Consider the following 13,371-nt stretch of genomic DNA (forward strand, 5'->3'; position numbering starts at 1 on the left):
TTTGTCTTTGAGAGGGTCCAACACTCTCATCCATGGGACCATGGATGAGAGAGTTGTACCCTGTCAAAGACCCTCTCAAAAATCAAATGAAACTGGTTATACTACGTTTTTGAACAAAATTTTGGAATACACTTAAATCTTTAAAGTGATCGGGCTGATGTAATATGCTTCAATTCTCCTAATCGTAGCATCTGGAGACTAGACACCTGTGGGAGATCTGTTTGATATGTTTAAGACCTTGAATGGATTGAGTAAGCTAAATGTTCATAGCATTCTTCCTCATGCTGAGACTACACACATGGGGGGGGGGGGCATGAATTCAAGTTGAGAAAGGATGGTTCCAGGATGGATGTGCGGAAGTTTGCCTTCAGCCAGCGGGTGGTTGATCGTGGGAACAAACTTACATATGTTGTTGTAGGTGGTTTCAATAAACTCAGGGAAGAATTCTTGGAGGTATGGATAGGTGAAGAGTGTATTTTTTTTTTGGCTGATGACTTATAAGTTTTTCTTGCATCATTTGCCACTACTAATACTAATTGTAATACAAATACCTTGAAGCTTTTTACAGTTCGAAAATTAATTGTTTTCTGCTTCCAAGTTTACAATTCTCCAAAACTCATTGGTTCGTATATTTTAATTGATAATATCGTAAAATTATCAATTTAATTGATAATTTTACGATATTTAACTTTTGAAAATGAAATGATTGCTATACAAGTTTTATGTAATTTTTAGTTTAGTTTTGTTTTGTTTTGTTTAATTTAAATTGCGAAAATTGTGCTAGTTGTAAAAATTAAATACATTATATATATTTCTTTTTTTTTTTTTGAGAATATTTCGCAAAAGTATATTCAACTCACAGACACTAATCTGTGTATTCAACTAAAATCATTTTCATGAATCAAATTTTGATCACGTTGTTATTCCAACCTCCCTCGCGTTCTTATGTTTATCGTGTTATTCTTTGGTCATACGTCATGTGTGTATTTAATGAAAGAAGTTAAATAATTAAATATAAGTATAGGTTTTCGAAGTAGTCACGAATATATGAAATAAAAATGTTGTCATATTACTGTAATTCCTTTGAAAATTTATCTTATTGAACGATGACGTCATAAGTGCTCCTTCCTACAAATTACAGAAGGTAACACTAGTTTCACGTGGCATTAGGTGACAGGGTTAGTAGTTGAGTGGTGCTTTGCATAAGGTTGTAGTAAGTTGATCTGTTTCTGATGGCATGACAAGTGAATCTTTTTAATCTCGAAAAACTTGAGTTGTGTACCTTGAATTTGGCAGTATTTATTAGCTTCTTAAACGAATATTGTTAGTCAGGTATGGAAATAGCATGTTTCTTTCTCTGTATGTTATGCTTATTTGGTTGTTAATTGTATTCTAAAAGGGTAGCTACGAAACATCTGTTAGATTCTATTTCATAGAATAGAGCCGATATAGGGGTTAATGTTGTCCCATACCGGAACTTTTATCTTTTGTAGATCTTGGTGTTTTGAGCCGATCGAAGCTTGTCTTACTTATCGGAACTCTGGTAAGTGGTATATGTCCCCATTGACTTGACCTACTTCAGAAACAATGAAGTTTCTGAGAGGGGAAATAGTTGCTCTGATTCTTGGTAGTGAATCACTTCAGCTTTTTATCTCGAACTCCCTGTTTATGATCAATAGCAGTTGCTCTACGTTTAGCAGTCTTACCAATGATTTGGATAGTCTGGTACTGTAAATAAGACCCCCTCACCCCCAGCTAGAAAGCTTCACCTGTATATAAACCTCTGTTATTGATGTCATGAAATCAGTCGAATAATGAGGATGTAGCAGCTGAATTTTTCTGCTCCAAACAGAAGGGACCCAACACTTAAAGAACTTAATGGTGGTGTTCATACTTGGTAAGGAGGGTTTGATGTTATTCCTCATCTGGCATAACCAAACCAGACTTGCCATAATAGTGATATCCCCCTCCAGTTGTGAGTTTGAACCCTCTATGCCTTCCCCGGTCTTCCTTTGATGTTTAGGGAAGGCTCTTACCACCTCAATTCCTGCTATATTGTTGACAGTGAGAAATTGGGAGATGGGAATTCTCCATAATGCCACATTTTCCCACTTCTTGAGCTTAAGCAACTACCTGACTACTTTGTCTAAAGTAGTCAAGATTTTGTCATGAACTACAACATAATTTTGTTACTTAGTGTTATCATTAGGTATCTTATTTTCTTCCCCTAAGTTGGTTGTTTTGTGATATTCAACAGTAAATGTTGGCAGTAGTGACAACTGCTTTTAATAAAGATCTCTGCTTATTTTTTTCCTCATGAAGTCTAGCCCTCCCCCATTAGTTTGCTACTTATTGTATGATTTCAGCCAACCTCCACTTTAATTCTAAAATGGTTTGTATCAGATGTCATTTATAGTGTAATTTCATAATACTAAGCAAGGTTAGTTTCCTGATACTTGAACAAATTTTTTTCTGTCTCTTATCTCCAGTTGAAATTTGATATGTGTTATGCTTTTGACTAATTCTCTTGTTTTTAGATAGTACTGTAATTGTACTTTGGTATAGTGCCTCTTTAATATTATAAAGATGTAAATTTTACAATTGGTTGTAAACCCTTAACCTGAAATGTTGGGTGCATGAAGTACTTGTGTTACTTCACTAATATTGAAGTGGTGATTAATTGCCACTTAGGTTCATAGTTCAATCTTATATACGTTCTTCTTTAGAGAACTTCTCTAAAAGCAAGTAACCATTATCCCACCAATTGGGAATTGGTGTATTACACCAACTATAAAAATTAAGTAACAAGTTTAGTCTGTACTTGACTACCTGAATAGTAATACAGTGTTACTTAATGCCAATCTCCAATGGGGCAAAGACAACTTAGTTGACTTCAATCCTAAAACTCAGTCTTGTCTTATCTCATCTCACAAAAAGGATTCTTCAGCTCCTAAGCTCATCTTTGGTGACACTATATCTAGGCAAGATGATATATTTTGGGGATTACCCTGACTTCTAACCTCTCCTGGCACAAGCACACTACAAATATTGCTTTCTCTTTTGCTCTCAGCATTACTTTTCTTGCAAACAGCTGTTCACTCTGTACAAATTGCAAATCAGCCCTACCATGGAATATTGTTCTCACATCTGGGGTGGTGTCTCTAAAACCTCTGAGGCTTCTAGATTCAATTCAGAAGAGGGCAGTTAGGTTAATTAATGACTGATCTCTATCAGTCTCTTCACTCACTGTCTCATAGACATACTATTTCTGTTGTATTCCTTTTCCACAGTTATTTCCATGGGCACTGTTCTTCTGAATTGGCTTCTATAATTCTTGCTGTCTCTTTCAAAACAGTCTGAACATGTGCTGCCACCAGCAATATCCATTTACTGTCCAACTTAACTCACAGAACCAACTTCATCTTCCTCATTTATTCATTCAAGTGTTTCTGGAACAACCTTTCTTTGTACGTATTTCCTGAAAATTTAGTCTTCAGACGTTCAAATCTAATGTCAACAAATCTTCTCAACCCAAGCATGGTACTATGTTCTAATATCTCTTGTTTTGGGGTTTTCATTAAAAAAAAAATCTTAATATAAGTCAGTTATGGCAAAAGGTTTAAAGTAGTATCATAGATGCTTGTAAGCAATCTCTTGAATGCTTATGAATATGGCAATTATATTAATACTTACTTGATATAAAATTAAGGTATTTAATTCAAACTTTTTTTTTATCTGGTTAACAAGATGTTTTTGCTATGTCAATCTAATCTGCAGCAGTTTCTCCTGTTTAGACAATATATTTTAACCCCTATTTATTGGTCAGTAAGTTTGGTTTGTGGGAGATTTTTGGTATCTAAAATGGGTGGATGCAGTCAACTATAGCTTCCCTAGGGTAAAATGAAATGAGACTGGAAAGATTTAAATTTGAACTGTTATCTAGACTTTTACTGACCCCCATAGATTATACAAGCAATGTGAATAGTTTGGATTGCCCCTCCTGAATCTCACTTTCAAAAAAACTACTTTTTTTTGTATAAGAATGAAAGTTAAAATTTGAAAACCATTTTTAAATTGAAAATGTTCTTAGAACTGATATTTCCTCAGTGACTTAGTTCACTCCAACTTGCAGCTCCTATATCAGAGCCTTTTGTTGCTGAATTTTTCAGCAAGGAAAGCCTTAATCATTTTTTCTTACTGTGAAATATTTTCATTGCTAGATGTGCCTGATATACCATAAAACACATTTCTTAATGTAAAGATTATAAACTTATTTTTGTTTTAACTTGCAAATGGGCCAAAAAGGAATTTGCCATTGCTAGTTAATACTATGTGAATCTCCTTTCATATCAAGAGTTGGTTTATTCAGTTGAATTTTCACCACTTTGGGGTGAAATAGCATCTCTTCTGGATAAGAGATGCTATTTCACTGGTAGTGACTAGAGAATATAAAGTAACTTCAAGTTTCGTGCAAAGGTTTCTGCCCAAAATTACAGGAAATAGTAATTTCAGAAGTTTGGTTTCTTCTTCCTCCTCACTGTCAATCAATGACCTGACATTGCTGAATCTGGGTGGTGTTCATTGGAATAAGATCAATTTCTAGAAATCCAGGGTCTATAAGTGTGGTTTTTTGCTTTGTATAAAAAAATTCCAAAAATAATTTGAGTATTTTATTGAATGTTTGTGCAAGTATGAGGTATATGCTAACAGCTTAATATTTTTGCTGTTGAATTTCTGACTTGATTCCAAAACTCTAGATTGGAAAGAGAAGAAGCATTTTTTGAAATTTTATCACTATGGGTGAATTAATTGTTCCCTGGTGAAGGTTGCTTGACAAAAATATTTAACTTTTTTCCCTTCAAATTAGAACTACTAAGTAGTACTCAAAAGTAGGTTGACCTCCTTCCAAGTGACACTGCAATTACTTCTTTAAACTGACAGTGTGGAGAACAGTCTAGGTTAGCTGTTTATGGTTTGGAGACTGGATATTCCTATACCTTGAAATACAGAAAAGAGGAATTAAAGGAAAGATGGTCCCAGTAAGGCATTCTATCTTGGACCCCATGCTGAGTCCCTATCAACAGAAACCCAAAATTAAAACTGCTTAGTATCTTATTGGAGGGTTGCTTGGTTTAATTTATCCCAGATCTTGTGATCACAGTAACAAGGTACTCCTACCTTTTCACTAGGTTGGTGAAAAAACTGGCTTCCCAGTAAAAAACTCTGCTTGAACAAATTGTTACCAAACTTAATGCCTTTCAAGAATAGTGTGGTATTTAAATACAATATCAGTTATTGTTTATTTTTATCAAAGACTATGAATTTCTACACCTATATTGTAAATTGAGGCTTCTATCTAGTTTAACAGTTTGATATGGAGTCATAAAAGACTATTTTGAATGCCCATGGTTTTGTATAATTCTGGAATTAATGAGTTGTCATATAATACTTAGACATGCACTCTATTCAAGAAAAACAATTATTTGTGATCCATATTCATCTAGACACTACAAGCTTACTATAGCTATAGTCAGCTTTTTTTTTTCTTCCCCAACATTTCAATTCTACAATAGTATATTTCTGTAGACACTTAAGATTTCCCATAAATCAATTGTAGAGATTTGGATCTAATCCCATACTGATTAGAGATTACTTTATCAACCTTCAGGAAATGCCATCTGATCTTGCCCCCATACTTTAAGGATAAAAACAGTCCTTGAAGAGAGGGTTTCTGATCTTGCCCCCATACTTTAAGGATAAAAACAGTCCTTGAAGAGAGGGTTTCAGGCAATGTGCTATATTGCCATCCTGAAATCAGAATGTAAAGGCCATATTAGTGATTCTTACTGTCCTATGTGTTCTGGTTCTTGATTTAGTTACCAAGATAGTGGCTTGCTGATTATTCCCTAGTGGTGAACCACTAATGAATTGCAGGAGGCTCATTCCTTGTAAATGTCAATCAAGTTTTTATAAAAAAACAAACTGTACTTTCAAACCAATCTCACAGTAAATTGTTACTTTATTGTAACAATGTCTTGGGCCTCTCTTGGAAGCACTGCTCAGTAAAGTGTGTTTAGGGTCAAGCAGCACTAGGGGTTTCCCCATCTCTGCGTAGTTTACATTGTGGGTGAACCAGTTGACTGGAAAAGCCAGAGATTCAAAAGTATAGACTTTGTACATATGTGATGCCTTGTACCATTGGTCATTTAGCCACCTGACCCCTACCAAGGCCCGACATTGTCACTTTTGCCCTGTGGAGGCAGACCAGGTACTCACGAGTATATAGTTCACTCTGGCAGGTCCTGCCACCTAATTTCCTGAGATGTCAGTGGTTAGGACCTAAAAAAATATATATATCGTGTTGTGGGGAGTGCTAGACACCCAAAATGTTGGCCAAAATTAATTTAGATTGGTGATTTTAGATTGTCTGGGGCATGTTCATGTTGCTGTCAGATAGTGGGGTGAAGGCTAAAGACTGGGGGCAGATAGACAGAAATATGGAGCCAAAAGGAAGGCAACTCCAGTTTACAGTGGGGTATGCCCATGCTCCACTGTAAGCCAAACAAGGGAGCTACCTCAGGTTGCCAATGTGGCCTGTGTGCATGAGTGGGAGCAAACCAGACTGTAGGGTCAGGTCCACACCATCCAGAAAAACTTGAGGCCCAGCAGAGGTGATCCAATGTTGGTTTGGCTGAATAGGATGTGCAAAATGTCAGTTGGGAGTCATTTATGGGACTGTCATCCTGTCTGGTAGTCAATGTTCTGGGAAGTGTGAGTTTTGTCACTTCTCACAAGAGTTCCAGTTTGGTCTTGCATGAAGGATCAAGCAGTGAAACCTGACATCTGGTTGGGGGTCTCTGAGAAGCTTTGTTTGACACATCTATTTGAAGTTTGTAGGCAGAGGAATGGTCAAGCATCTAGCATACAGGTTCTGGGCAAACTTGGTGAATGCTATATATGAGGCTTCATCTTCCAGTAAGTAGTGTTCCTGGTTTTTGGGATTAAGGTGCACTTGGATGATTAATTCAACACAAAGATCTTCATAAAATTCAGTCATACATCTGGTGTCCACAGAGCCACATTGAGTTGTTTTCGAGTCTGAGAAGGTGTAATTTGTGGTGGATTGCTCCATGTCCTGTTAGGAGATACAAGCTGTACAATCCAGGGCAAAGCCATACTGGATACTGTGGGTATATTTGTTGTAGATTGGGGAGGAACCTCTGCGTGACTTCCCCTTTTGTGGAGGTTGTCCAGCACTGCTGCTGCCATATTGATTGCAAATAATTTTCCTATATAAGTGCATTGCTGACTGGTAGGTTTATTATCTGAAGTTGCCACTGGCTAGTAATTAATAGGCCAGTACACTCATTTAAAACTGGCCTTTATTTATAAAGCTCTTTTGACTATAAATAGTTAATTCAAGAATCCTCTTTGAATACATTTGATACTTCATAAAGTTTTTTGTTTATTGTAGATAAAGGTCATAAGGATGGAATTTCAACAATGTATATTGAGGTTATGTGCCTCTTTACTTGTGATATCTGCAGTATTGTGTCACATGGGTCATCAACAACCAATGCAACAAGGATATACACACCAAGGAGTAACCCAAATGGGTATGCAACAGGGATTTCCACCTCAAGGAGTGCCACAGATGGGCATGCAAGCACCACAAGTGGCTATGCAGCAAGGAATGGGAATTCCCCAAGGTAACCAAAACCTCATCAGAGACAAGACTCATGTACAAGACAGGGAGTAAGTATATCCAGATACTAATTGTTCATTCAGTACTCTTTGAATGAACAATATCACTTGGAATAATCTTTGACTTTACTTTGATCTGTTAACCAATATAACTATTTTGGAACTAGCTATGACAGTGATTAGAATAAAAGGCTAGAATTCTGTATATTATAGTATATGCATTACCATAGTTTATTCCTAAACTTAACTTTGTTTGCAGTCAACTTTTTTTTAGTAACTAATTGTCTTGATTCTCTGCAATGTAAGTATTGCATTTGATCATAGCATCAAGTTAATTCTTGATATTCTATTGTCTAATTAAGCAAATTAAAATTGCTACAACATATAAAGTAGGTTTTGCATACCATGAAGTAAAAGGATCAATTCATAGATAATGCCAAGAGGCAATTCCCTATTAATTGTTTACATTGCTCCTTAAAAAATTGTTTTCAACTAAATTTTTCCAGATTTGTGAAACTTCATATTTATTTAATATTCATAAATGGCTTTCACCTCTTCAGAATGACTTCAGCAGCAGGATTCCTCCTACTACAGTATTAAAGTTGGAAAGAACTAGTAGTTTTGATAGCTAAAACTGCAGCATTTACTAAAAAAATTAATATATAATCAAAGTTCTTTTGGTGGTGGTAGGCCAAATGAGTAATTGTTAAAGCAAGCCTGTTTATGCTGTATTTATTTTTAATGAAATACAGGGTTGTTAAAATTAAAGTCTACTTAAGTAGAGGGCTCTGGAGTTCTAAGGCTTGTACTGAAGATACATTTGGACAACAGGTACAATAATGTGCTTGCCATTTATTGGAAAAAATATGGCACTGATAATACACTCACTTGAACAGCACTACAATTGTTCAGTGTCCTCCATTTTGGTCAACAGTTTCCATTTGAAGAACAATTTTCTACACCAGAATGTAACATGACATCTAATGCTGTCCTTCAGATCTGTCAAGCATTTGACATCCTTCCTGATAAACCTGGTTTTTCAAAAACCCACAACTAGCAGTTGTATGGGGTGAGGTCTGGTGATTGGAGTGGCCAAGATGTCTGGAAACAGTGGCTGATGACCCATTTGTCTGTAAAGCATTGCCTTAGCAATCTTTGGATAAAACAGTGGATATGGGGTGGTGTGCCATCTTGCATGAATATGGTATCCTGAAGGCACCCACATTGTTGCAGCTCTGGTATTGCAAGATTTGCCAATATTTCATAATCACTGTCCAGTGATGGAACAGGTGTGGTGGGGTCCAATCAGTGTTACCTTTTCAAAAAAATATGGCCCAATCATGAATGTAGCCATAAATTCATATCACACATTCACTTTTGGAGAATGCAATGGGGCCTCTTGGATAACTAGGATTTTCTGTTGCCTAAATATGACAGTTGTGTGTATTCACTTGTCCATTTAAGCAGAAGTGGGCTTTATCACTCCAAAGGATGTTCCATGGCCAAGTGATATCCACTGTCATTCATGCCAAAAATTGAAGTGCATATGTGAGATGAATATCTGCTGTAGCATGTGCATCTTGTAAGGATAGTACTGCAACATCTGATGCATTACTAGCCTTGCAGTGGAATGCAGCATGTCCACTTCACAAGTAACAGCTGGCACTTGTCAATCTACCACATGGAGATTGACTTGATAAATCCACAACAGCCATAGCCACATCTTCAACATAAGTCCACTTGTTTTTGACCTCTACCTGGTTGAACACCAAGATGTCCTGTCACTAAGTTGTGCAGACAGCACAAACAGTTGTAGGTCCATGCCTTATGTGCTTCAGACACTGGAATTCTCTGATAGCTACATTGTTGCTGTTCTGATAGTACAGCTTTACTAATAGCACCTCTTTCTGCAATGTTGTTGGCATTTCTGCTATAGTACAGGCATTCATCTACTGTATGAATTTGAAGAGACAGCTTTGCTTTTGTACAGAGCTGAGTAGTGGCATTATGCAAATAAATTACCATTATTTGCATAATCAGTAACTAAGATACTGTGCCACAAGTGACAAATTTTGTAACTAATTTTTCCAATAAATGGCAAGCACAAGCACAATTCTTTATTGTACATGTTGTCCAAATTTATCTTCAGTATGAGCCTTAGAACTTGCTCCAGAGCCCTCTGCATAGGGATACTTTAATTTTAACAACCCTGTATGTTGACTTAAAGTAAGCTCTGTATAGCTAGCTGCTTTGGTTATCCTTGGATAAGTTGCTAAGAATTCTCTCTCTCATAACTTATTCCTTGATAAGAATTCAGGATTATATTTCCTTTTTTTAATAAAATTAAGTTTTAAACTGCTAGCTTCTTGGTCATGTCAATTTGCTTATGTATGAATTTTACATATTTTAAGAAATATATGTAAATGAGCAAAAACTACAACACTAAGAGTTGTTTGCCTTAATTTTAATTCTTTAAATATAATCAGATACATTTGAGGCATAAAACAATTCTGGAATAATTGAGACTCTGAACTCCAAGCATACCATTCAGGATCTTTTTGTTCTTAGTATAAAATACTTGCATTCCTTTCTACTGTTTATTTTTTTTGTATAGCTTTAAGGTAGTCCAGAGAAACAACTTTCTGCAAATTCATTCTGTATTACTCTGCATGTTGCTTGTCCCCTGACTATTTGTAAATGCACTCAATGGTTACTTTGGAGCTTTACTTGCAGTAAAATATTATTATACAGTTTCCTGTTAGCATAAGGAAACTTTTGGTTTTTGCATGTATTTTAAAGGCTTTTCTAAATTTATGTTTATACCCTAATCCCTATAAAAAGAATTTTTATTTTGGGTAGTAATGGTATCTTTAAGGATACACACTGGTGGTTGAGTGTCTTAACCCAATTGACTCAGTTGGGTGCCTGAATAGAATGAATTAGCTAAAGTTACAATTCTTAAACTAGTTAGTTATACATACTCATTGGTGTGTTGTTCAATTTTTAGGTAAAAAACTTTAATTATGCTTATTTGTCTTTTTTTTTTTTTTAGACATATAAAAGAGCATTTACAAGGTGTGGTAAACCAACCTGATGTTAGCAAAATGTCTGAAGAAGAATTGCAGTTCCATTACTTCAAAATGCATGATAATGATGATAATAACAAACTTGATGGTTGTGAACTGATTAAATCTGTTCTTCATTGGCATGGTAAGCTTAATATTAAATTTTTTTTATTTTATAAAAAATACTATAAAACAGTTTTTGTATTAATATTTGACAGAAGTCTAATCAAATGCAGATGTTCTAATATCTTTACATTTGGATGCTGCTAGCTATTTTGTGGCTAGGCCTACCAAGTATATGATAGACAAGATTTTAAAAAAAACTTGCTTTCTTACCATAAGCACAGTCCTAATAAGATACTTGGACAAGCAGTCAAAAAATATTGTTATTAATCTTCTGAATGCTATGACATTTATAGCTGTATTTGAAAGTTGAGCTACTAGCACTAACAATTTTATTAAAATAAAATTGTTCCTTAGTTCTGATCACAACTTCTTTGGGTAAGTTCTGAGGCCTTTGCACAGATAAACAGGTTGAATATCTCTTCACAAAATTCTTTTCAGTCTCAAACATTCAAGCACAACTTTACTAAGTGCTATAAATAGCACTTAATGAAATCTGACTCTAGAGGTGAAGAAAGATGCTGTCTTATTTTTTGACAAGGAAGCTTTCCTTAATTCACTTTGGCTAGCTCTTCATGGGTGAATAGTGCATTTAATGTGAGCAGTATAGCTAATATTGCTTGACATTAGCTATCCTTTTGTCCATGGGCTGTAAGGATAAAAATGACTTTAATAATTCCATCACTAACTTGTTGCCCAAAGCTTGTATGAGTGACCTGATCTGCAGTGCCTTCTCTAATTTACTTCTTGCTAAAGTAAATTTATTGTAGGCCAGGCATGATGGCAAAACACTAGTCTTTCTTATTAGACTCCTAGACAATAAGAGGCCACTTAGGCTCTCATAGTGGTAAATGAGTAGTTTCAGTTTATTCCCAAGCAGCATTACCTCAAAGGATGACTTGTGATCTAGCAAACTTCTGTTTGTCTTCCAAAACAGCTCCATTTTGCCAACTCAGACCTAGAACCATATCTAAGTTCCTTGAGTTGGCAACTTGCCAACTCAACTGAATGCACTAATACTTAAAGGCAATGCCAGTTTTGATACAACCATATAAAAAAATTATACCAAATAACTATTTACATTCTTCATACATTTTTGCCTCTAGAAGGTATAGATCTGGCTGCCTCTTGACTTGTTCTTGTACTTAATGCTAAAGAGTAAGCTGAGTCTACTAGTCTTCCCTCAAGTTTGCTTGTCCCCCATGTTAGTTGTTTCAGTATAAGAATTCTGGCTTTTAATTTGTCTTCCACCTCTTAATTATAATTTTTTTCCCCCCTTGATCTATGACTTGCATCTTAGTCTTTGCATGCCTATTGTACAGTTTTGATCCTTATTGTCTACTTCTAACTTTACTGGAAGTTCTTATTACACCAATGTTATTTTGATTTGACTTTTTTTATGATAAACTCCTTACTTGCTCTACAGTGCTATGGTCCTTGTAGAACCTTGGCCTCTTCAATTTTTCTCCAGCTGTCTCTCTGGCCACTGTCTTGCCCTAAGTTGTCATCCACCCACTTCTCTCTTCTTCCTCCTGGTTGCCCTTCCATTGTTTTCCTCCATCCATATATCTAAGCCTTGAGCTCTTTATCACTCCCACCATATCTGGTTCTCCATACAGTTCCTTCAGCTCTTGGTTTGTCCTTATTTTCCACTCTTCCCTTACTTTTACCACACCAAATATCTTCCTTTCCCACACATTTAGATTTTTCTTGCTTTTTATTAAGCACCCATGTTTCACTAGCAAAAGTCACAATAACACTTAGAGAAACTTTTTTTTTTTTTTAATTATTGTAACCAAAATACTTTCCAGGTCAAATGCAAATTTGAATCAAACCTTGTTTTCTTCCCAAATATTTAATGTAATCCAGTTTGAAGCTATCTCTTCATGAACTTTAATTATTTTTACTACTAATCTAAATTGTAATATGTTATCCTCTTTCTTGCAGTTGAAGAAAGCAAAATGATGGGTTCTCAAGCACCTACCCAAGGGACAACAAAAATATTCACAGATTCTGAGCTTTCATTAATGATTGATCCTATCTTGGACATGGATGATAGAAATAAAGATGGTTTTATAGACTATCCAGAATTTGTTGCTGCTCAAAAATCAAGAGGGTTTTAAAATCTTGTTACTGTTGAGCTGTAAATAATTGCCTGGTGCTGCTTTTATTGACATGGAGTTATTCTCCAGAACACAAATGTACAGGAAGTGTTTAAGTTTTTGACAATCTTTTTTTGTATAGTAGTTGATAATGAAGCTTTTTAACCTGTTTTTACTGTTTATTTTACTTGTTAGGGACTTTTATAGAAACTGACTTGCTGTTTTAATGACTAAATATTTTTATATACTAATAGGTGTGTAGTAATGAATTTTAGGCCTGTTTAACTTAAATCTGGGAATCTCTCCCACTCTTGTGAAAAACTCAGGTGATGGTTTTAACAGTTTTATTTGATATAATATATTGTATACAAATTCTA

At 35.4% G+C, this 13,371-nt stretch overlaps 1 protein-coding gene across 2 annotated transcripts; it reads left to right on the forward strand.

Moving 5' to 3' along the window:
• Positions 1–998: 998 nt before the first annotated feature.
• LOC150084925 (multiple coagulation factor deficiency protein 2 homolog) lies at positions 999–13,109 on the forward strand. 2 transcript variants are annotated; one of them, XM_090375653.1, is made up of 4 exons: positions 999–1,144; positions 7,475–7,755; positions 10,757–10,914; positions 12,840–13,109. In XM_090375653.1, the coding sequence occupies exons 2-4, from the start codon at positions 7,490–7,492 to the stop codon at positions 13,013–13,015; spliced, it is 600 nt and encodes a 199-aa protein (XP_090231779.1). In that variant the 5' UTR covers positions 999–1,144; positions 7,475–7,489; the 3' UTR covers positions 13,016–13,109. The 2 variants fall into 2 exon arrangements, with proteins under 2 accessions (XP_090231779.1, XP_090231778.1); XM_090375652.1 differs by lacking the exon at positions 999–1,144 and adding an exon at positions 1,194–1,332.
• The last annotated feature ends 262 nt before the right edge of the window (positions 13,110–13,371 follow it).

The sequence above is a fragment of the Mastigoproctus giganteus genome, chromosome 6 (genome assembly GCF_048544385.1).
Source record: "Mastigoproctus giganteus isolate SK-2022 chromosome 6, ASM4854438v1, whole genome shotgun sequence".
Taxonomy (NCBI): domain Eukaryota; kingdom Metazoa; phylum Arthropoda; class Arachnida; order Uropygi; family Thelyphonidae; genus Mastigoproctus; species Mastigoproctus giganteus.

Coding starts and splice junctions, on each gene's coding strand:
- LOC150084925 (XM_090375653.1), top strand. CDS start 7,490: ATGGAATTTCAACAATGTATATTGAGGTTATGTGCCTCTTTACTTGTG. Junction 7,756..10,756: donor ACTCATGTACAAGACAGGGA/GTAAGTATATCC, acceptor TTTTTTTTTTAG/ACATATAAAAGAGCATTTAC. Junction 10,915..12,839: donor ATCTGTTCTTCATTGGCATG/GTAAGCTTAATA, acceptor TCTTTCTTGCAG/TTGAAGAAAGCAAAATGATG.